General features: G+C 35.6%; 2 protein-coding genes across 7 annotated transcripts; both read right to left on the minus strand.

Annotated features, from left to right (window-relative positions):
* Positions 1-3,050: 3,050 nt before the first annotated feature.
* Positions 3,051-6,318, minus strand: LOC113291573. The gene is made up of 6 exons (XM_026541094.1): positions 6,285-6,318; positions 6,121-6,179; positions 5,396-5,429; positions 4,695-5,311; positions 4,200-4,468; positions 3,051-3,129 (listed from the first exon to the last, which is right to left on the minus strand). Exons 1-6 carry the CDS (start codon positions 6,316-6,318, stop codon positions 3,051-3,053), a joined length of 1,092 nt encoding a protein of 363 aa, XP_026396879.1.
* Positions 6,319-6,549: 231 nt separating this feature from the next.
* Positions 6,550-11,445, minus strand: LOC113289525. 6 transcript variants are annotated; one of them, XR_003331053.1, is made up of 5 exons: positions 11,231-11,445; positions 11,002-11,099; positions 8,519-10,880; positions 8,304-8,359; positions 6,550-8,187 (listed from the first exon to the last, which is right to left on the minus strand). XR_003331053.1 is itself a non-coding variant. In XM_026538793.1 (4 exons), the coding sequence occupies exons 2-4, from the start codon at positions 7,575-7,577 to the stop codon at positions 6,614-6,616; spliced, it is 552 nt and encodes a 183-aa protein (XP_026394578.1). In that variant the 5' UTR covers positions 7,578-7,881; positions 8,151-8,297; the 3' UTR covers positions 6,563-6,613. The 6 variants fall into 6 exon arrangements, 1 of the variants encoding a protein (XP_026394578.1); XR_003331054.1 differs by having other exon boundaries at positions 6,550-7,373; positions 8,151-8,187; positions 11,002-11,445; XR_003331051.1 differs by having other exon boundaries at positions 6,550-7,881; positions 8,151-8,187; positions 11,002-11,445.
* Positions 11,446-24,927: the final 13,482 nt, after the last annotated feature.

A 24,927-nucleotide genomic window follows, 5' to 3' on the forward strand; every position in this document is an offset into this window, starting at 1 on the left:
CAGATGGTACTAGTTCTTCAAAGGTTAACGGTCAGAGATTGAAGCCCTTTTTAGAGCCTTTTCCTATAGGTGATGTTGAGGAGGTCCCTCTGGAGGACCCTGTTTACCTTGATTGACCATCAAGGCGGTTTGTATGTTGTATGTTGTATATTATTTTTGTAGGTTTTTGGTTACACTTCACCCAGGTACTATCTTTCCAACTTATCTCTTTACAAATTCCTCATGTTATTTATACTTTATTGTGCTTTCACTAGAAACATTGAGGACAATGTTAGATTTAAGTTTGGGGGTGGGGTAGAAACTTTTTGTTTTAAATAAACTCCAGAGCCTAGAAATTTATGTTTATTAAGGATGGCACTAACCAATCTAAGTGGATGGAAGCATTTTGGTTATAGGAGTTTAGGAACAAATCTGATTAGATGGAAACATCTAAAGAGTCTATTCATAAAAGCACAAAGCTCAGGTGTTAGAAATAACATGATAGTTTCACCATATCTCGTTGAGTCCTTTTCACTTCTATTTTTATTTTATTTTGTTTTTAAACTATGTTTCTCTAAGTGATTAGGTGGGGCTCACGATTCAAGTTGTTACCAATGCTAGGGTGAATTAGAGTGATTGAGATACCATGAAAAAAAAAATGGTAGTTACCAAAAAAGATGAAAAAAAAAAAATTGAGACCAGACCATTTGACCAAAAGGAATAAATTCAATAAAGTCGACCACTGGTACCCTTGTATATGCCAGTTGTGTTGACCTAGAGTTAGGTTATCGACCACTGGTTCCCTTGTATATGCCAGTGTGTTGATATTAGTCAGACTAATATCTCAATCCATTAGGATAGATTCATTTTGGCGGAGGCCTTCAGACAGATATGGGAAACGCCGTTCACTTAGTAAACATCAAAACCATCTATGTTTTTCTATATCCATCTTCTTGATCTATCCATGTGATTAGTTTTGACTCCGAATATGATGTCCATAGTGCAACTATCTGAGTAGGGCTATGTCACTTATATATGAATTTTAGTATGCTTGAGTGCAAACTCGTGTACATCAATTGGAATTTCGCATCAGGGTACTTCCTCTTGTAGTCAATAAGTATGCCAACCAAGGATATTCTTTAGTGCCTTCCAAGGTTTTGCGTAGATAGCTAAGGTATGGAGTAAAGGTTTTGTGGGTATATCTATTGTAAGCCCTCCGGAGACAACACTCCGCCACTAGGGCCACCTAGGGGTTTATAGGCTTATTGCATACGCTAAATGCAATCGACGATGCCTGCGACAGTGAGTTAGGATTTTATTTTCTATTTGATTTGCTCGAGGACTAGCAAATAATAAGTTTGGGGGTATTTGATAGACGCATTTATGTGTCTATTTTCATCTCTATTGTGTATATTGTTAGTACCCATTTGTGTACTTATTTCGGTATTTTATCTCTTTGTAGGTGTTTTTGGAGAAATAAGCTTTTGCGGCGAAATTGGCTCGAAAAGTTGTTAAAGGCACCTGGGAGGACATTTGCTATTTGGACTCTCGCTTTGGATAAGGGGTAACCCATTTTTAGGCATGTTCTAAAGGGACACCGGAACTGGATAGGGGGACACCTTTCTTCTTCACGTTTAAAACGGTTTTTGGCGGGAAAAGAGACTTCACGTCTGCAGATTTTGGATTTGAAGCTTTGGGCAGTTTTAAAGTGATTCAACGCTGGAAATCGATTGTGCTGGACTTGATAGATCAAAACAGGTTTAATACATGCGTTTGGATCGATCGAATTGGGCTGGAATTGCCGGAAAAAGGAAACATAGTAAAAATGGAAACACGGTCCCTGTCGAGTTTGTTTTTGGACATTCAGAGAGATTAAAGGCAAGAAATTCGTTCCAAAGATACATATTCTATCTAAGGAGGAGTTTGATATAATTGGGAGAGCTCAGAAACGCGTGAAACGAATTAGGGAAGAGATTATTGCCGTGACTGCCAAGGAAGGAAAGAAGAGATTTCGAAGCGATTTGGGAGAGATTTAATCGTACTTTGATGTATAAATAGGTTTAATAGGGTCCCAAGAAGGGGGACGAAGAGTTTGGAGTAGTTTAGAGCACTACCGAGCTGAGAAGATCGAGTTGCAGGAAGTTACATGTTTCTGCTGCTGCTGAAGAACAAACGTTACAAGGAAGAACAGCGTCTCAAATTCGCAACATCACTTCTCTGTAACAGCTGAACTGTCTGTCACCTTTTCTTTCACTGTAACAATTGAACAGCGCCTTTGTAACAGTTATTTCTGTTGCAATTTTTCTGTTTTATTGCTTCACCTCTTGTAAACACTTTTTGAGCTATAAACATATATTTTGAGCAAGTGATTAATATGAGGAGTTAAACCCCTTAGACGAGGCAATGGAGGAAGCCATTGTTCCATTAAAAGTGGTAAATTTTATTTAATTATTTATTGCAACTATTTTACATGATTATTTGCATAGAGTGGTTATAGAAAATTGATTTTTATTAAGTAGTTGTGAATCGTTTTGATGGAGCATGCTTGGTTCTAAAACTTTTGATGTTTCATGCTTTGTGATTACAACTATTACTTCAAAAATCTATTAGAGGCAAAATATTAGATCACTTTAAAAGAAAGAATTGCATGAATATTGATTAGAATTTATCACTTAATTGGTTAATGGTGGAATCCAGGGTCTCGGTATTTTCTTATTATCTTTGAAACAACTTTATTTAATTTCGAAAACCCTTCACAAGTTCGAGTTGAACGAATCTTATTACCACTTTTTCTACAACAATTAAAATCTCATCAGTACAGAATAAATATAAACAATTTTGCACCTCTATTTTGATGTATAAATGTCGTACACATGTCATCTTTCTTATGCCACCTTAATAGAATAAATACAGGAGTAACATATAAGCGGCTTGTTTGTCGGAAGACATGGAAACCGAGAATAAAGATGAGAAAATATAATAGTTTAAGAAATCCATATGAGAAATTGTGCTGAAAAGTTGGGTATTGTATCATCTCGTGCAAATCATACATCAAAAGTTGTGAAATATTCTCAAGGTATAGAGGAAGAAAGGATATCAGGAAAAACCACTCCAACATCCCAAAGCTTCTCCAGGCACTGTGACCAGTACCTAGAAAGAAAGAAAGAAAGAAAGAAAGAAGAAGAATGTTAAAAACAACATTGAATTAAGATAGAACAACTTAGATTACCATATAAGATAATCATGAATCATCAAATTCAGAGAATTAGAAGAACGAGTTGAAACGATTTTTTCTCCGAGATTGTTCTTTTAGGATAGTTTTGTTTTCACTTTTTTTAACGTAGTCTCGTAGTCTAAATTTTACTTTTGGGGTCCGCATATTTCATCTGTTTCTGTAGGTCCTCTTTAGTTTATCATTAGTAAATACTTAGGTTTTGTTCCTTGTCTCTTATTTTTCTCTATTATTTCTCTTTAAGACAGTTATCTTATAACATCAATCTTAGTTTAATATGTATGAATAATTCTTCTTTTCTAGGTTCAACGAATGCTCCAGTGAAACAACATGATGTTGAATTCATAATTGGTTATCTATTTTCTTGGTTCGGTTTTATAAATCGCGTTTCATCTACTTGTATCTCTTCGGAGTAGCATTTCTCAATTTATAAGTTCTTGATTGCAGAAAAGGCTAAACCGTCATTCTCAATCTCCAAGAGGACGAATTTCCTACCATGTACAAGCCGTCGTGACACTTCTATTAGTCTCGATACAGATAGAAGGGCTCGGGACCGTACTTTGATAGTTTTATCACGAGTGAAGACGCTCAACTTCTACAACTTGCTTGTGGCGACATACATATTGCCGTCTATAGAAGACACCTCATTGGGTACCGATGGAGAACGAAGGTTTCCTATGATCCTGAAGAATTATAATTGTAATTTTATCTTTTTATTTAGTTTAATTTCTATTAAATTATTTGGAAAGTTGTACTATTTCCTTCGTTAGGATCTTCCCACTTTGAGGTTTCCTTGTCAAGGTTTTAATGAGGCAACATTTGTAAGTCCAACCATTTTTGAAGTCTTTACATTTATTTTTTTCATGTATTTCCTTTCAGAAGTTCTTGAATAAAAAAATCACTGAGTTATATATATAGATCAAACTAATGGTGATTAAAACTCCAATTGGGAGTTGTTAAGTACTACTACTTGATGTTGATCAATTACGGCGACCGAGATTTACTGGCGTCCGTCAGTAACGTTTCTAAAGATCCAACTCGAGTAGAATTAACATAATCTTGAGGTAAATGTGCTGATACTCCTGGAAGTGCAAGCCCGATTGTTCTAAACAACAGTAAGAACCAACCTTCGTCATATTCCGGTCCATACGTCTGATGAATGGTAAAGCTTCTCACTATTTCCATAGCCGAATTCATTATCTTTGGTATAAACCACTTCAGAGAGAAGTAATTTTTATTTGGTTCTTCTTTAACGATCTGTAGTTCAAAAGATCAAACACATTTACTGGTTCAGTTTTTCCTACCGACGGAATTCATGCATTGTAAAGAGAAAATAAAAAAGTGCTCCACAAAAAAGTAAAATGGTATAATATTCGGGCCATTTAGATTCATCGGTTGTCAACACCCATGATCTTAGTTTGAGGCACCACAATTTCTGCCAGATTTTTAAGTAATTGTGCAAAACAATTATGCATATATTTACCTTTCCTTTGTAGAACCTGTCATAGTAAATGCATGTTCCGAAGTGCTTAAACATGAACGTTTCATCATCGTAAGGCAACCTAGGAACCATGTCATTGCCATAGACATATCTTGAAAACTTCACGTTATGTAAACTCATCTGTTTTTCCATGAACTCTGCAAGTTTCTGATCACCGACCCTAGGCTTCCCAAACGTGCACACCCCCTCCAACCTATGTAGCAGTTCCGTTTCCCCATGATAAGCTAGAATCACGGGAAAAATAGCGGCTAAAGCCCCTCCTAAACTGTGTCCGGTCACAATAAATTTCGTTTTCTCATTCTCTCGAATAATTTTTCTAAGCTTGTCTCTAATACTATAATAAGCAACTTGAGGGCGAGATGAAGTCTCAACAATTTCCTTTGGCCATCCTTGTTTCTTTTGTAGCCCCAATGCTTTCATAAAACCGCCGTGAACCTTACCTACATTAGGGAGTTCGTACCAAGATATATCGAAATCGGTGCTCCATGCATCTGCATCAAACATTTCTGTGCCTCTGAATGATACAACAGTTAGATCTACATCATTAGATCTTCTGTCACGGAGGATGAACGCTTGTGTGGTTGCCATTTTTTGATACTCTGCATGTATTTCATGTAATTATCAATAATCGAAGTCTGATAAAAGAAACAGGCTCAATATTGGTAAGCTGTAAAGTTACTGACCATTCCAGTAATTGTAGAACCCCAAGAACTCCATCTGCAAGAACTTATTTGGGTTAGATATTAATTAGTGATTGTTAAACTACGGTAAAACTTCAATAAAATAATATGTTTGAGACCACCCTAATCCTATTATTTAAGAGATATTATATAATCGATAATTTATACTTTATGTTGCTTAATAAAAGCCTTGCGACCATCTTTTTATATAATCGATAATTTAATAATTTATTATTTTATAAGTATGTCAATAATATATTAATTTAAAAGAACAATTTTTATTTTTTTGAATTGAACAACTGTGGTTTAATACAAAATACCTACGATATGCAACCATTGACTAGTTTGATAGAAGTTTCTAGATAATGACGGGAAGTTGTAAAAACATTAATTTTGTACTACATACAAGAATGAAATACCACTTGATTTGATCTTTAAAGAAAAAAAAACCAATATTAAATCATATTTTGAGAAAATTTGATATGTAAGAATTTTTTTTTTCTAATGGATTTATTATTTTATATAATATTTTGGACCTATTAACGTTTAAGGGGAACTTTTGGAATGTATTATATTATAATATTATCGATTTTATTATTTTAGCAATAAACATCCGAGTCGGGACCATCAAATTTTATCATTTTAACTCGAATATTATATTATCGACTATTACATTAAAAAATTTCTATTGTAATTAAATAGTTAACGATAATTGCATACTAAACTACCTTCCAGTGATCTTTGACTGTTGCCTCGACAAAAGCTGCATTTTCGTATGTTAATTTCACTACAAAACAGAAGGCCTCTTGGGACGGTCAAGAAACGTCCCAAAAGGCCTAAAGCCGTCCCAAGAAGGTATTAGGGACGGTTGCAGAATCGTCCCTAGATCCACCGTCACTAATACTACTAAGGACGGCTTTGCCCATTAGGGACGATTATGATTAGCCGTCACTAATACTTCTAGGGACGGATAGTTTCTCTAGGGACGGTTTTTGAATCCGTCCCAAATGTTTTCATAACCGTCCCTAGAGTCAAATTCCAACGGTAAGATAAATACTAAATTGGAACGTCTTTAAAGCGTTGTAAAATTTGGAAATACACTTTTTGAGTTTCTTTGGCAGGATGCCTTTCCCTTTACCCTTTTAAACATTCATTCACATAACATTGCACCAAAAGACATTCTCATTCATGAAATCAGGTTCACAAAAATGATCCAGTCATTTACAGCAACAAATCTCGTACAAAAGAAAAATTAACTCTGCAAAAACAATCAAGAGGTGATGTTCTCAGACTACCAAAGTTGTATACAACTTGGACATAAATGGTGCACCATCTACATTGGGAATATATTTGATTGCTTCTGCTCGAGAACGACATGTTATCATCGTCGAAATTCTGCAGCAAACCAAAGTTAGTATAGGATTTCATCGATCGATGTACACGGAGAACGAAACCGAAGTATCTAACCTAGATAAGGGTGCCTCACTGTAGAGTGAAATTCGAATAAAAGAATTCCTAGAACCAAATTATCAGCATCTCAGGTTGGCTCAAATCGTTTTTACTGAAAATAACTAAACAAATGGCATCTTAACTTACATACTCAGTTCATGGTTACGAGAAAATGACCAAACCAAATAGGGCATAACAGTAAATAGTAATGGGACAAGGATGGAGGAATAAATACTCTGTTTATGGGTTTTCATTTCTAGTTTGTGTTATGCCTTTGGAGGAGTTCTAACTCACCTCAATTAGAACATTTGGGATAATGCCCATACCGTTGGCACATGACACCAAAATTTCCATCGAGCTCCCAGTATGCTGCCACATTTCCTATCACTTAACCAAGTAATCAAACGAGTTGGATATAAGTTTGGTAAGATACCTCGAGTCCTTCATTATTTCGGTTTGGTAGCAATACTGCAACTTTAGCACTTATTTCCCATATTTGCGCCACCAATAACCACCATCTATACTTTACACTCTGTTTGAACAACAATGAAGTGATTGCAAATGAACTATTAAGAAAAAAAATTTCCATATGCGAAGTTTTTACATGAATAACAAGATTCCAGATCTCAATGCATGTTGGGTCATCATTTTTGAACAACGAAGCAGAATCTTGGTTACCAAACCTATCAAAATGAGTTTTTGTGCAGGGTCCACCACAAGGACCAGTATTGCCCATCTCCCCGAAGTTATCCTAATGAAGGCATAACAAGGAAAAAAAGTATACGGGAGCTCAACATACTACTAGCAGTCTCATTTTTGAATCGGATATTCTCATGTTACAAAGAATTGTTATACCTATGCTATTCTTTATTCCATTCATTCCGAAATGGAATCGCGCACAACAATCATGTTATAGAGAGATAGAGAGGTAGAGAGAGTTATATCATCCAGAGAGAAGGCAATTGAGCAAGGTCATGATGTAAGGAACACCAGAGAATTTTCGATTCCCTTTGGTTTTTCTGATTCTATGGAATGTCACTCTGCAAATTATGAAGAAATAGAAATAGATTGAAATTATTGGTCAAAATAAATCAATAAGAGGAATTGACGATCACCATTGGTGTCTGTAAAACAAGAAAGATGATAATTCAAGAAACCTAATTAAGCAAACATGAAAAGTAATTAACCCCAAATTTGTTATTAGAATCCGAAAGAAGACATTAATGTCCAAATTCTCTAAGACCTTAATGAAATTTCTCAGCCCTTTAATGGACAAGATCAAAAGAACATAGGGAGAGAGATAACTTACAGTGGAGACAAGAAGAGAAACAGAGCAGTTGCATTCCCTGTTTCAGAGAGACATCATACTCCATAATTAACGAAATCAACAAAGAAAACCACATACACAAATAACAAAAACAAAGAAGCAATTTAGCTAATGATTGAATTTTTATAAACCTACCACAGATTCCAAAGACGAAATGGAGGATATTCATAATTGATTAATGATTAATCTTCCTGCTCTTGTTTAATTGAGAAAGATGATGATGAAGAAGATGAAGAAACGAAATTGAAGAAGTAAGTAAAACCCTCAAGAAACACACTTTGTAAAGAAAGAAAGAAACGAGAAACTTTCAAGAAAATTTTTACTCTCGAGATCAAACTGAACAGCTTTACCTCTTTTGCATATCCCATATGTGGCTTGGAGCCACAAGTTTGTTGAACTATTTGTTTGGACCTATTTTCTTTAATCTTCGCCGCCAACTTCTGTTTCAAAACAAAACAATAATAACAAATGATGCTTACTGTGAGCCTTGCACTAGTGGGTAAATGATGAAAGGGATAATAAGAACATGGATAAATAGACAGTTGCAGAAGTACATGACTATGACTTCTATCTCCCAGGCAAGAGCAATGGGGATATTATTTCTCCTTCGATTCCTAAAGTGCATCTCCAGGTAATGAAAACAACATGGAATATTATTTCTATTGGGTGTAAATTTATCTTTACATTTGGGATAATGCCCATACCCAAATTAGTAATGGATTACTTGGTGATAGTAAGTTAGTAGCGATCGATGATTATGAGCACGCAAGCCAGCGAATGATCCTGCGATTATATGAACCTAATCGCCAATACCAGCAATACGCACCTGGCTTAACACGCATTCATATCATATATAGGATTTAAAAAAATGACATGTCAGAAACTTAAGTACAGGACGTTAGAACTGGTGGTGAGGAAACTGTGGAACCATCAGAAGAAAGGTCCCATCTCAATGACTATAAAGAGCAATAACGGAATGCAACAATTGATTGTAATATGTGATTCACCGGCACCTGGTGTTTAGATATGGATGCAACAATTTAAAAGTGTAGGATAATAAAGATTAAGGTTTTATATTTTCCTTTTCCTCACTTAACATATACTTAGTAAGTTAAGTAATAATTAATATCAGTAAATAAATAATTGGGATTAGAAATCTACTAAAAGGTCATTATTGCTAACATGTTCCTATGTATCTTGATTTGATTTTATCAGCATCAAAATATCCAAGTGGGGTTTGCTTGTGGCGCTACAAAGCAGTAATTACCAATTATCACGTTCCCATGTTAGGATCACAAATTAAAGGCAAAGATCATTACTTATACTATATGGCAATGTGAACGAATATTTGGATGGAGTGAAGTTGAGAGAAGAACTTTGTTTTACATTCTTTAGTCACATTGAGTAGGTGGGGGAGTAAATTATTTACTTATGAATTCACATTGAGTAGAAGGTTTGTATAGATATGGCACAGTGAACAATTGCCATATTTTGAGAAAATTCAAAAGGAGTAACAAAATAACTAACCATGAATAAGTGAACGAAATAGTAAAAATATTTGCAGGTCTGACTAAAATTTGAACAGAAGCACACATTGTACCAAGTAAACAAACAGATGATGTACATACTACCACAAGTTCTCAGTTTATAAGGGTAAACAAAACCACAAGTTCCCAGTCTAATAAGCGGTAAACAAATTGACTAATGTAAGCAAGTAAACAAAATCACAAGTTCCCAGTCTAATAAGGGTAAACAAATTGACTAATGTAAGCAAGTAAACAAATAATCCATTCAACCAGGTATGAGCTTCACATCTAGCATGCATGTGCCCTTAATCATGTAATACAAAATTATATCAACTCAAAATTATCAAACTCAATCAATAGTATTTTCTAATTGAACCGGAGAAATAACAAATTTCACCTCAAAATCGAGCAAATTAATTTGATTTTCCCAACATAAACCTTCAATTGTTCATTTCAAACAGCAAACTGGAAAAAATTCAAAGGGATTTAGAAAGAGATTCTTACCCTAAGTTGCACGACGAGAACCTGCTAGATTTGAACGAGTTAGCGGAGACGGAGAAGAAATTGAAGATTTCACATAAACAGTTTCTCTTTAATTTAGGGTTTGCAAAAACACATTCTTCTCAGTGTGCTTATGAGCAGAAGAGGATTCGAGGAAGAAGATGATTTGGTTACAGATCTGGGAGGAGGAAACTAGGCATTCCTTTTCTGTCTCTTTACTTCGATTAAAAAGTGGGACTATGTTTCAACGCTGTGGGGAGCAAAATAGCTAACTTACCGACGACATAATCACTAGGGACAGCTAACTTACCGACGACATAATCACTAGGGACGGCTAAGAAAATTATTGGAATGTTTTGTGCCCACCGTCCCAAAAACACACTACTAGGGACGGCTAATAAAAAATTATGGGAACGTTTTGTACCCACCGTTCCAAAAACACATCACTAAGGACGACTAGAGGGGTACCCACCGTCCCAACTACAATTTTTTAGGGACGTTTTGTTGAGCAATGGCCGTCCCTAAAAGCCTTCTTTTTTGTAGTATTTAGCAGCCATTATCGAAAAAGCTGCACAATATCTATTATCTCCGTATACTAAATTCTTGTCAAGTTGAACTCGATTATCCATAAATGCGGTATTCGATTTGAATCTTGCAGAACTTCTGTCTGGAATAACTATCTTCCCTGCAAATCAGAGACAGACAATACAAATAATTCATTAAATTTTAAACCACCTTATCGTTCTTGGTAATGATTGTTTTATACATGAACTATGAAGTGTGAGTACACCATTGAGATTACTAACCTTTAAAGAAATTAAACAAAAGACCAAGGGAATTCCCATTCTCGGACAACAGATTCAACCACATCTCAAGGGCCGCTCCATACCAAGCTAAAGGTTTCCTAACATAATTAAGAATTTTTTGAACAACAATCGATAAAAAGATTAGCCCTCGACGTCTAAAATCTGCTTCCTTATTTACTCTTTTCAATATCACTGGTAAGTAATAACCAAAAAAGATCTACAATTCCACCTTTGCGTGGCTTCAAAACTACATAGTTTTTGCTGCTTTGTTTGAGAGACACCATGACGACTGATATACGACTGGCCAAACGCCTTACGTAACAAATAACAAGTGTAGATATTACCAGAGCGTACAATCACAAAATTTATAGCTAACCTAGTACGGTAAACGGTGTTGTATATGAAATATAAGTGAAGAGATTAAATAAGCAATGTTAATTTGTATGCCTATAGATGGAGTGTCGACTATATGACAGATCGGAGTTATATATATAGAGTGATAACATTTGTAATACTAAGCATGTATAGTGTTGTGCGTGTTGACTCATAAAGGGTTGTTGATCGAAAAAGTCCGAGAAACACGAGTAGGACTTGTTCGATTAAAGCTTTCGTTTATGGTTTTATTCAAAGAGGAACAAAAATGAAGACCGGTCAATCTAAGAAATTAGGTCCGTTCACTACAAAAGAAGAAAGACCTAAATTGGCGTGTGGTTATGAAGATAGCTTTTGGTCAAGTTCATTGCAAGTAAAGAACATTCAAAATTGAAGTACAGTATACAACTATACAAGTGAAGAATATATGTAAACTTCCTGGAAATCACTTTAGACTAGCTAGACTAGACTATGGAGATAACCCCAACCAAAATTGAAGTTGTGTTTATAATTTTTCATAAAATAATGAATTGCAGCATTTCAATAAATTACACTTAGACTTCAAGAAATTATTTTTTCCAGTATTTCTTGAGAATGATCCATCCAGGTCAACTTAAATGGTTTGTGTAGACGGTTTATACCATGAGCTTGTTAAAGATCACAAAGTTTATTTACCGGGTCGCACAGAAAATTGTTGTTTAAGACTGATTAGCTGTGGAAGCACAAATTTCCTATACCATGTGAGATTATTTCTAGCGATGCTTAAAGTAGAGGAGCAAGACATGTTCCTTACATGATGATGACCTAGTCGAATATTTTGAGTTTCTGATATTCTGTGTCGTTCTTTTCTTCATCTTCTTCTTTTGAATATTCCATGCGTCCATTCCAGTGTTTACTATTTAATTTGACTGTTTACCAGTCAATGGAGGTTCTAACTTTTAAGTCCCTTCCCCCCTTTTCATAAGTTGGATCATATGAAAAACGAGCTAATTAAAAGAAAAGAAAACGATAAAGGTTGTTTAAGAAAGATAATTAAGTTTTCCTTGTCTCTGGCGAATCAAAATAACCCATGTAATTATAATAAATATCCTCCAACGCATCTGCTGAAAGTTGCAACAGTCACGATTCCATTACCTATCTCCCTAGCTCTGGCCACTAGGTGTCTAGTTGGTTTCTTTCTTCGTTTATAATGGCTTCTTTTAATTCTTGTTGGATTTGCTTTTTCTTTCTTTTTCAAGGCTGCTTAAACTTTGACAATGCAAGTAAAAGTAATGGCACGTTAAAGGTTTTAATTAATTTTTTTTGTTTTTAGGAAGTGTTAATTGATTCTTTGGAAGCACGTTCTTTCTTTCTGGGAAATACTACTAGCTAGGTTAATGGAAATTTTTTCTTGGTCCAATAAGTGAATTTCAGTGGATAAAGACTTCCGTCGTGATAGGCGGGAAAGACTAGGCAGCTACTAATAGTGTCTCTTTGGCAGTGCCCAGCACACACCCCTCTTTGTTGAGTGGGATTTTCATCCAAAGGTGCTAGCAATTCTTCCAGGAATTGGTAGTGAATCCTAGAGGCGGGACTAGAAAAAGGGACGGGCTTGACTATTTTTTATGTTGGGCTTAAGGTTAAATTTTGAATGATTTTTTTAGGGATTATGGTTTTTGAGGGGATCGTGGTTTTATTAGGCCACCTTCCCTATAGTTATATGGGGTGTCCTAAAGTGTTGAAATGACTAACCTATTCTTAACCTAATTTAATTTAAAACCAACTTAATAACCACCTATATATATATATATAACCACCACCACCTCCCACCACCACCGCCCATCACCGCCGATTACCACCACCTCCGATTATCACCACCACCAACCACTGATTACCACCACCACCGCCCACTACCGCCGATTAACACCACCACTACCTCCGATTATCACCACCACCAACCACCGATTACCACCACCACCTCCGATTACCACCACCACCTCCTCTATATATATATAGCTTAATTTAAAACATTAAAAAAGATATTCTCACAAACCCTTTACATGTTATTCGTTTTTGGTTGAACAAATGAGAAGTAATCATCAAAATGAGTTGAAAATGGAAGTTGCAGAGAAGTTTAATGGAGGTTTTTTCAGAGAAAAGTTCGGTTACGTAGCAAAAAACATGTCTCAGCCGAACTTAACACAAGTCCATAAGTTAGGTTCCTTCGCAAAATAAGGATATCACCGAATTTTAAGTTCGGTTGGTAGAGCAATTTGATATGTAACTGAACACACAAGATGTACCCAAATAAATTGTTAAGCTCAAAGTTCGGTTACCTACCATTTTATACTAGGTAACCGAATATAGCACTGTAACTTTTGTTTTTTTTTATCGGTGAGTTCGGTTAGATATGCTTTTGGATAAAAGTTTGCGAACCAACCGAACTTCTAGACCCTAAAGTTCGGTTACATTGCGGGCAAACCGAACATTGCAATGTACGACCAAAACCTCCATTAACGAGCGAGTTCGGTAACCTACGTGTTTGGAAAACGTAACCGAACTACACTTTCAGGTGTGTTCGGTTACATGTTCTTGACATATGGTAACCGAACTGGCCCAAATCTACATAAAAATTTTCATTTTTTTGAAAGTTTGGAGCAATTAAACCAACATTATCTAAGTTTGAAGCATACCTAATAACCCAAATGCTCTTCCTCCGGTTGTGGTTGGTAAAATCCATCGTTTTCATCTTGAGATTGAGTTTGGGGAAGAATACAATCACCATCTAAGAAATAACTCATATCCGTATCATTGTGAAGATTAACAAATCCTCTAGGAGAGGAAGGAGATGAAGATTCAGATGTGCTATCATCAATTGAATCATCACTTGAATACTCAAGATTAGTGAACTCAATTTTTTTTTTATTTTCCATGTTTTTCTTCTTCATGTTCTCTAACTTTACTCTCTCAATAATTCTACTTCGTTAGCTTAATCATTTCACTAATGATTTCACTAATCATTATCCAAAATTAATCAGGAGGGTAGTTTAGGTATTAATATAAATATCTAGATAAGGGATGACCTAGATTTACTTCTAAATGTCTTACTAAAAATAGAACCATGGTCCACCCAAAATAACCATGGTCCCAAAAAAATCATAAAATTTATCTGGGAGAAGTTTTTGGCTTCGTTACATGTTTTATGGGTTCTACCAGTAACTTTTCAGAACTTGTTACTCGGCTGGAGAATGGTCGGAGTGGGAGAAAGAATTAAGGTAATATGGCACTTACTTCCTTTCGCTATCGGCAAGGAATTATGGCTCGAAAGAAACAGAAGGAGGCATGGAGGAAGGCATAGGGACAAAGAGGAATTAGTGTTTACAATCAAGTTGCAAATTTGTCTATGAAGCTCTACAACAGACATTTTCAAAAGCTTTACAACGAGCCAGATTGTGCATCAAATGGAGAATATCATTCATATGTAAATTGAGGTTTTTTGGTTTTTGATAGGGTTGCCCAGTCTTTCTTTGTATATACCTTTGTACATATCACTTTTTTCTTAATATATATCCTTTTTCCTAAAAAAAAAAAGGTTAAATTTTAGATATGACATATGAGGCAGTCTTGAAACATGAATTAGAGGAAAATACTGTTATGTTATGATGAAGTTAAAACAGACTTTACGAGCACTGATCTATCTGATTGATTCAGAATTTTTGATCACCAACCATATACATAGCCATAACATCTATAACCTAGTATCTTTGAATAGTGAGCAAAACGAAGAAATTAAATTTTTAAAAAAGTTGTTTTCTTTTCGGCGAATAAGTATCCTGAAAAATAAGCATATATAACTAGTTGGACCTTGTTCAGAATAATCGCGTAAATCTCAACCCATGAAAAATTGACTCGACTAATGCTTATATTATTTGGGATTTAAATTGATATGTCTTATCCGTGATGGATTTATAGAACCAAAGATTGCAGTCGGCCTATATTTACTTGATCTTTAATTCAACTCGAATTTTAGTTTATTGGTTATTTGATCAAAGAATGACCATTTTTTATTTGCTAACTCTGTGAACAATTTATAAAGGGAAATACTTTTGGTATAATTGGCCCTACCGAATATTAAATAGTACCTTACCAACTATCCGGGTTCAGAGCTATCTACATGCTAATTGAAAATAAATTAGCTAATATGAAATGTTTGATCTCTCGGATTGCTTCATGAACCTCACTGTGATCTAGGATAAGAAGAAGATAAATAGAACCACGTAGATGCAAACACAAACGAAGCAACCAGTAAAGTACTCAAAAACTTAAACGTGGTTCAACGATATATGCAATGTGTGTCTTATGTACATCTACCAAACTTCTATGACCTTATTCATTATAGAATCAAATGGGAGTTACACATCCAGATTGACTATATCAATCCATCAACTCAGCACAGTGTCATCGAACTCAAAAACTCTCACAAACGCCTTATAAATCCAAAGTAGTGTTTTCACCCATACGAGATAGTTGTTTATCATATTATCTACCACAATGAGATGATCTTCTATGCACACCCCGAAATAAATTATCACGGAAGCCTTCTACTCGACACCAACAATTTACTTCAGCACTATCAAGATGATATTTTCCGTAAACAAGATGTATTACCAACATCTCCATAGGAATACTCCATAACGAAATATTTCTCAATATCGACAAGCATTCCATAAGTACCATAATGATGTAATATTTTCATCATTAATGGTCTCTCAGATACCAACCTAAAATATGCTATGAATCCCTCTCATCTCTGTCGGGAGTTCCTTAGAGGATTCCATGACTATGACTATACACATAGCCTAGACCTTATTTTATATGAGTCACAAACCTGATTCCCAAGTATTGGCCTCCTCGGATTAGGATACAGTATACAACTAGGAAACCATGGTCAATTTGGCAAACCCCATCAATATATGGTAATGCACCCACACTAGGAAACCCAATGTTTCCCTACAATTTTCCACCTTGGATCATGCATTTATGCATGAGATGATTAATATGTTATCTCTCCATCTTCTGGAAAAAAAAATCGATTGTACTGAATGCTGCGTACATATCCTCACTGCAAGGAATCAAATCGAACGTATTTGACCCATATTGTTCCACATAACCTCCACTGGAAGAGAGCAAACCAAAATTTAACTTCACCAACTCAAGACTTAACAATCCAACCTATTAATGATTGTATAGATCTCCACCTCGGCGAAAAAGTTCAGGCCATTTCACCAACCATCATCATACGATCACCCGTCATACGATATATTGAGATACATGATGCGTGTCGTAACCACAACAAATTAATCAATATTTTACTACCTAATTAACAAGTAATATAGTGTAGTCAAGTTCGTTCCTATGAGGATCAAGAGTTTTTAGTTGTTTAATTGTCACAAAAAAGGGTTTTGGTTTGGTTTTGAAAAGCAAAAGAAAGTAAATAAAATGATTAAAATTTTAAGTCAAAATCAATAAGAGAAGTTAGATCAAGGAATCCTTCTTCGTTGCAAAACAATGAATCAAGTTATGTTCATTTCCACTTTTTATTAGTCACAGATTTATCACCAACCGTAGGTAAAGCAGTGATAGGGTGTAGATTACATCCTATTTATTATCTATTGTTTATGCTTTCTCTGCTAATTTTTCTTGTAAATTATGTATTTTGCGCGTGTTTTGAGTTTTATAGCTACTTTGGAGTCATGCGGAAGAAAAGAAGAAGAAATCATCCAAATTGAGCGACAAGGGCAAACTAGTCATTTCAAAGGAGAACACAATTCAGAGCCAGTAAGATTGAGCTGACTCGGCTAACTCCCTTCCTTGACCCAGCTGACTAACAGAAGACCGTTAGATTGACATTTAAATATAACGGTACCGGACGGAATATTCTGTCAGCGGTGATGAAGATTCCAGCGACCGGCAGGGAGCTTTCCGGTGCCGTATTCCAATGTACTAGTGAAGTTCCGGCGACTCAACTAATGAAGAATTTTCTAGACTCATGGGTTTGAAGAATTGGACTTGGATTTGGAAAGAGAAGATGGAAGATTTGAGAAATACTTGGATTTGGAAGTTGAGCTACAAAGGGAAAGTGGTGTTATTATGGAATGAGGATTCTATTCCTAAGAGGATTGCTAGGTAATTGAAGCCTATAAATAGAGAAGTTCTCTACACAACTTTTTGCACACACCTCTACACACACAACACTTTTCTTTTCTTTATCTTTGTGTGAACTCCTTAGCATGAGTAGCTAATTTTATTGATTGGGATGAATTCCTAGTTCTTAATGTTTTGAGTTTTGTTTTAAATCTACTTTGAAGTTTTCACATGATTATCGTTTGTTTTTACTAATAGGAATGTTTATACATTCATGGTTGATTGATAGGTCGTTTAGGATGCATACTAAATTGATTTGTTAATTGATATAAAGCTAGTGAAAGTTAGGGGATAAGTAATCGTTTCTTGACTCTTTACACAAGTAGCAAACACGAGACCTTGCGGAGGGATTCCATGGAGCAATTGTGTGTGGAAACAACGTTAGCAAGTAGACCTTGAGTAAGAGTCTAACTACTAATATCAACCTAATAAATTCATAAATCTTAATGCGTTTAACTAAATTACATCTTGAGTGAGCTACTACTAGGTGGTTTGGTGAATAGAATCCGGTAGTCGAGAACTTCCGTATCCGGTGATACTAGGGATTTAGGGGTTTAGCACTGAGCTAGCTGCTTTACCTACGGTTGGTGATAATCTGTGACTAATAAAAAGTGGAAAAGAACATAACTTGAATCATTGTTTTCAACGAAGAAGGATTCCTTGATCTAATCTCTTTATTGATTTCAACTTATCTTTTAATTGCTTTGTTTATTCTTTTTTTTAAAATCTAAACCACCCCCTTTTTTGACATTAAACAACTAAAACCTCTTGCTCCTCGTGGGAACGATCCTTACTACACTATATTACTTGTTAATTAGTGAGAAAAATATTAATTAATTTGTTGTGGTTACGACACGCATCAAATTTTGGCGCCGCTGCCGGGGAGCAGCGGAGCACTTTAGTTGTTTTTATTTTCGTTTTATTTTTGTTTTTAACTTTGTTTTAGATTTTTATTTCAGGTACCAGTTTTCCATGTACGGTGGACAAGAGCAAGCATATTACAACAATCAATACGGTTTTCAACCTCAACATTATGGCAACTTCCAAACATCTTTAGGATACAATCAAAACCAATCTTTTGTCTATGATCAATTTCCTACAAAACCTTATGGATATTCTCATACATATCAACAACCTTGTAGTAGGTATGTAAGTCAAGCACCAAGGTGGGATAAGTCTACTTCTAATTGGCTTCATTCGAGTTGTATGCAGATTATGAATGAATTGCAAGATATGCGAAAATACTATACCAACTTGACTGTGATAGAAAGAACGTCGCACAAACCAATTTCTGCGACACTTTTTCTTACCCGACTCTGGATCGTAGTTATGATCATTCACCCATTCAAAGGGAAGAGTCATGGGAAAGAGAACTCATTGTATCCAACGGTGGTAAGCGTGTGAATGTCAAGAAACTTGCACAGAAATTATACAAGTTGGAAGATGATGGAACCTCGGAAGAGCTTGTCGCAGAAATTAGTAGGACCATTTATATGGAACTTAAACGATGTCTGGATAAAGGTTATGAAACCGATGAAGATTCTTATTATGGTGAGTCTGAAAGTGAAGATGATTGTGTTGAAAAGGACCAACCTTTGGAGAATTTTGATGACGCTAGTGCAACCTAATCGAGCCTTGATCTTAATAATGATCAATCACCTATTCAAAAGGTAGAGCTTGAGGAAGATGCAATTAGTTCTTTTAAAAAATTCCTTAGGGAAATAAATGAGTCTGCGGAAGTGTATGAGCCTTACAATAATGAGGAAGTTATTACAACTCCGGATCATAACGATCCTTCACCTATTCAAAATAAGGAGATTGGGTGTGACTTACCTATTGTTATAAATGGTGTAACACCCTCACAAGAAGATCTTACAATCTATACCAAAGAAGATTTTATGAGAGAGGAATGGCCCGATTCCGATGACGAGGATGTTGAAGAGGTGATACTTGAGAATGAAACCGAATTGAATGATTTTGTGGAAGACCCAATTGAACTTTCCTATGATTATAATGATGCCAAGACTTTGGTTAAAGTAGAAAATGACGAAGAATGGTTGCAAGGTTTGATAGAGGACCACGATATACAAGAGATAAGTAATTCACTTGAATTTTTTAAGAATGAAGAGGATTCCGTAATACAAGAGATTGTGCAAGGTTTGTCTAACTCTTTGCATATTGATTCTTCTCATTTACCTCTTATTTGTTTGAATGTATGTGCTTTGAAAGTATTTTTGGATGATTTTTTTTCTAGATATACACCATTGGAAACACTTGATGCTAACACTATGCAGGTTTGCCAAGAGGAATACATGGAAGTTCCCAAATTCTATGTTATTTATACACTTTCGAGTGTGGACAAGACTAAGTGTGGGGGAAATTTCTATCGAGCGATAACATTATTATTATTTTCTTGTGCTAACATTTGTATGGAGTTATTGTTTGCAAAATTAGGTACTGTGGGTGGATCCCAAATTTTCAGATTGTTAGTATATGGGGAGTGAATCTTCTAAGAAGCTAAGTCGGGTCGTCGACTTTAAAACAAGCGTTAAATGGGAGGTAACCCATAGGTTTTGTATTTCTTGTCCTTTTGCTTTTTATTTTCTTTATGTTTCGTTTATTTATTTTTCTTGTTCCATATCATACTAGGATTTCCCACCTTGACTTTACTTGGACGATTCAATTACATTGAGGACAATGTAAGGTTTAAATGTGGGGGAGTGGTTAAGCATATTAAAAAAAAAAATTGCATAAAACCTCCAACTTTTAGAGATTTTAGAGTCACTAGCATACTTATAGGTATGTTTACATAGAGAATTCTGACCGACATAACTGAACTTGAAAGTGTTAGGAAACTACGTTCGGATTTCTTGCTTGTTAGAGTGTTAAATAATGGATTTAATCATGCTAATGATGCAGATTAGGAGCAGGGAGAAATACATTATTATAGTTGCTGATCAATCATTAGTGGAGACTTCCCTATTTATATCATGCGAGGCACCGACCAGATTTCTTTATAAATAACTAAAGAGCTTTCTTTTGAGTGTGTGTCACCGTACGTTAATTCCGGGTAGAATGGTGAGCTACCCAACCTCCCACCAATAGAAGCACTACTATTTGATCTCTTGAGTGCTAATTTTGTCAATCATGAGGGTGACGTCTATAGATGAAAGCCTCCTTCTTGTATTTCGATTTGCAGTTAGCACCATTCTCTCTCTCGACAACAACGGATCCATAGAAACACCATAATCATCAACAAGGGAGCGACATAAAAATCCACAAGGAAAGTTGAAAAAGTTCAAGGTTTACAAGCAACGGAACAAGAAAAGAGAAAATTTCATATCCAAGTAAAAAAACTAGAAAATGAGCGGAATTATATATACATGTTGAAGACTTATTTACAAGAGCAAAGAAAAGCAAAAGGTGAGAATTATTGAAGTTTATGATTTCGAGACGATACAAGTTGTGAAGAATCAAGCGGTAAAGTACTTTTCCCACGGCCATGGTTTGTTTTTATTTTCACTTTGTTTTGTATTTATTTCTCTTGTCTCTAAAAAAAAGTAAAAAAAAAAAAAATGAAAAAATGAAAAAAAAGAAAAGAAAAGAAAAATGATGGCAAGAGAAACTTTTGTTTTTATATTTTATTTAATAAGCCGTGGGGAAGAAAAATCTATAAGGAAGTTTCAAGCGACAAGGATTTAAGGTAAAGAGTTACAAATTGTCAAGGAATTACGAAGTTCGAGTGTTTATTATCAATAATTGAAGACGAAGACCAAGAAGATGAAGACGAGGAGTGGAAGTCGTTTCTATTGGATGTCGTGAGAGTGGTGTTATCATCATTGGCGATCGGATGTGAAAGTGAGTAAGTAATCTCATCCTCGATAATAGTGGTTGATTTCCTTTCTTAGAGATCGTCAGAAAAATGGTTTTTCAAAACGTTAAAAAATGTGGGTTTTTTAAATATTTCGGAAGTTGTCCGTCCCACCATTCAACATGTTGCAGGAATTCTCTCTTTATTCCTACCTGCACACATGTGAGAACCATAAAAGTACGTCATTTGAGTGCAATTTCATAAAACCCTTTTTGGTGAGGCAGAATTCGAGGCGAAATGCTTATTGATCGCTCTCAAACATGCGTTCTCTCATTATGGTGTGGTTATTTCTCACTCAACATTTAAGAATGAGAATATGTTCTTTAATATTTCTAACTTCTTATTACTAGCATGCAGAAACTCTATGTCCTCATAACTCTTTGGATGCTTGGGACGCTGGAACGCTTTGAAGTTGTAAGTTTTAGTTTGATTTGCTCAAGGACTAGAAAAGTCTAAGTATGAGGGAATTTTATAGGGTGTAGATTACATCCTATTTATTATCTATTGTTTATGCTTTCTCTGCTATTTTTCTTGTAAATTATGTATTTTACGCGTGTTTTGAGTTTTATAGCTACTTTGGAGTCATGCGGAAGAAAAGAAGAAGAAATCATCCAAATTGAGCGACAAAGGAAAACTAGTCATTTCAGAGGCGAACACAATTCAGAGCCAGTAAGATTGAGCTGACTCGGCTAACTCCCTTCCTTGACCCAGCTGACTAACAGAAGACCGTTAGATTGACAGTTAAATATAACCGTACCGGACAGAATATTCTGTCAGCGACGATGAAGATTCCGGCGACCGGCAGGGATCTTTCCGGTGTCGTATTACAGTGTACCAGTGAAGTTCCGACGACTCAACTAATGAAGAATTTTCTAGACTCATCTAGACTCATGGGTTTGAATAATTGGACTTGGATTTGGAAAGAGAAGATGGAAGATTTGAGAAATACTTGGATTTGGAAGTTGAGCTACAAAGGGAAAGTGGTCTTATTATGGAATGAGGATTCTATTCCTAAGAGGATTGCTAGGAAATTGAAGCCTATAAATAGAGAAGTTCTCTACACAACTTTTTGCACACACCTCTACACACACAACACTTTTCTTTTCTTTATTCTTTGTGTGAACTCCTTAACATGAGTAGATAATTTTTTTTATTGATTGGGGATGAATTCCTAGTTCTTAACATGTTTTGAGTTTTGTTTTTAAATTTACTTTAAAGTTTTTCACATGATTATCGTTTGTTTTTACTAATAGGAATTTTATACATTCATGGTTGATTGATAGATTGTTTAGGTGGCCAACTAAATTGATTTGTTAATTGATCTAAAGCTAGTGAAAGTTAAGGGATAAGTAATCATTTCTTGAATCTTTACACAAGTAGAAAACACGAGACCTTGCGGAGGGATTCCATGGAGCAATTGTGTGTGAAAACAACGTTAGCAAGTAGACGTTGAGTTAAGAGTCTAACTACTAATATCAACCTAATAAATTCATAAACCTTAATGTGTTTAACTAAATTACATATTGAGTGAGATACTACTAGGTGGTTTGGTGAATAGAATCCGGTAGTCGAGAACTTTCGTATCCGGTGATACTATGGATTTAGGGGTTTAGCACTGAGCTAGCTGTTTTACCTACGGTTGGTGATAATCTGTGACTAATAAAAAGTGAAAAAGAACATAACTTGAATCATTGTCTTGCAACGAAGAAGAATTCCTTGATCTAATCTCTCTTATTGGTTTCAACATACACTTTTAATTGCTTTGTTTATTTTCTTTTGTTTTTAAAATCTAAAACCAATCCCCTCTTTTGTGACAACTAAACAACTAAAACCTCTTGCTCCTCGTGGGAATGAACTTGATTACACTATATTACTTGTTAATTAGGTGGAAAAATATTAATTAATTTGTTGTGGTTACGACACGCATCAAGCAGCTAGCTCAATGCTAAACCCCTAAATCCCTAGTATCACCGGATACGGAAGTTGTAGACTACCGGATACGGAAGTTGTAGACTACCGGATTCTATTCACCAAACCACCTAGTAGTAGCTCACTCAAGATGTAATTTAGTTAAACACATTAAGATTTATGAATTTATTAGGTTGATATTAGTAGTTAGACTCTTAGCTCAAGGTCTACTTGCTAACGTTGTTTTCACACAATTTCTCCACGGAATCCCTCCGCAAGGTCTCGTGTTTTCTACTTTTGTAGAGAGTCAAGAAACGATTACTTATCCCCTAACTTTCACTAGCTTTAGATCAATTAACAAATCAATTTAGTTGGTCACCTAAACAATCTATCAATCAACCATGAATGTATAAACATTCCTATTAGTAAAAACAAACGGTAATCATGTGAAAAACTTCAAAGTAGATTTAAAACAAAACCCAAAACATGTTAAGAACTAGGAATTCATCCTCAATCAATAAAAAAAATAGCTACCCATGTTTTTGAAATTCACACAAATAATTAAAAGGAGAATTTTTGAAGTTCACACAAATAATTACAAGAAGAATTTTGAAAAGCAAGCAAAAACACAAGTGTTGTGTGTGTAAAAGGTGTCTAGGTGTGTGTAGAGAACTTCTCTATTTATAGGCTTCAATTTTCTTCAACTCCTCTTAGGATTAGAATCCCTTTCCCTTTGTAGCTCAACTTCCAAATCCAAGTCTTTCTCAAATCTTCCATCTTCTCTTTTTCCAAATCCAAGCCCAATTCTTCAAACTCATGAGTCTAGAAAATTCTTCACTAGTTGAGTCGTCGGAACATCACTGGTACCACCGGAATCCTACCGGACAAGTCATCTCAGGTTACCGGGAAAGTCAAACCGGTTACCGGACAAACGAGTCAACTCGGAAAGTCAACTGAGTCAATACCGGGTCAGGTGAATCAGAACCGAATCAGCTAGTCAGGTGATCTAACTGTGACTTGTCTGAGTTGCCATTCTGCACAGGCTATGACCAATACTGCACAGCCTTGCCAATTCTCTGCAGCTTCTTCTTCTGCCTGATTCAGTAACTCCTTGGCCAGTCACAACAGCATTACTATATGCTGTGTAACTTCAAAAACTCAAACTCCACCAATCTTCCTTGTTGCTCTGTAAACCATTCCACCATTGCATTGCCACCAACAGCAGCATTAACTCTTCCACTTCCGTCTCGAACCACAGCACCCGTTCGATCCCATGCAACAAATATCAGCATTACCAGGACCATTGCATCACAATTCATAGGACATTACAACCTGCAATGGCTTGTACTGCAGTTCCCATGGAAACAAACAACAAACAACACCCTTCAAACTCCATCTCAGCACTGATTCATACCAACTCTGACTCCACATACAAACCCGCAATTTCTCATTAAGTCAGCATACTCAATCCACCAAAACTGCACCATTTCCTGCCATTCTCATACCCATTCTTCCTTTATTTCCGTGTTGTTCTCTACAGCATCAGCACAACCACCTCCAATTCTAAGTACCAGCACCATCTGAGACTACAA

Source organism: Papaver somniferum, chromosome 6, assembly GCF_003573695.1.
Source record: "Papaver somniferum cultivar HN1 chromosome 6, ASM357369v1, whole genome shotgun sequence".
In the NCBI taxonomy this organism is placed as follows: Eukaryota; Viridiplantae; Streptophyta; class Magnoliopsida; order Ranunculales; family Papaveraceae; genus Papaver; species Papaver somniferum.

Coding starts and splice junctions, on each gene's coding strand:
- LOC113291573 (XM_026541094.1), bottom strand. CDS start 6,318: ATGGGCAAAGCCGTCCTTAGTAGTATTAGTGACG. Junction 4,469..4,694: donor ACAGGTTCTACAAAGGAAAG/GTAAATATATGC, acceptor TTTGAACTACAG/ATCGTTAAAGAAGAACCAAA. Junction 3,130..4,199: donor GCCAGTAAATCTCGGTCGCC/GTAATTGATCAA, acceptor CTTTCTTTCTAG/GTACTGGTCACAGTGCCTGG.
- LOC113289525 (XM_026538793.1), bottom strand. CDS start 7,577: ATGGGCAATACTGGTCCTTGTGGTGGACCCTGCACAAAAACTCATTTT. Junction 7,211..7,274: donor GAAATAATGAAGGACTCGAG/GTATCTTACCAA, acceptor GAAATGTGGCAG/CATACTGGGAGCTCGATGGA. Junction 6,788..7,135: donor TCCCAAATGTTCTAATTGAG/GTGAGTTAGAAC, acceptor GGTTTGCTGCAG/AATTTCGACGATGATAACAT.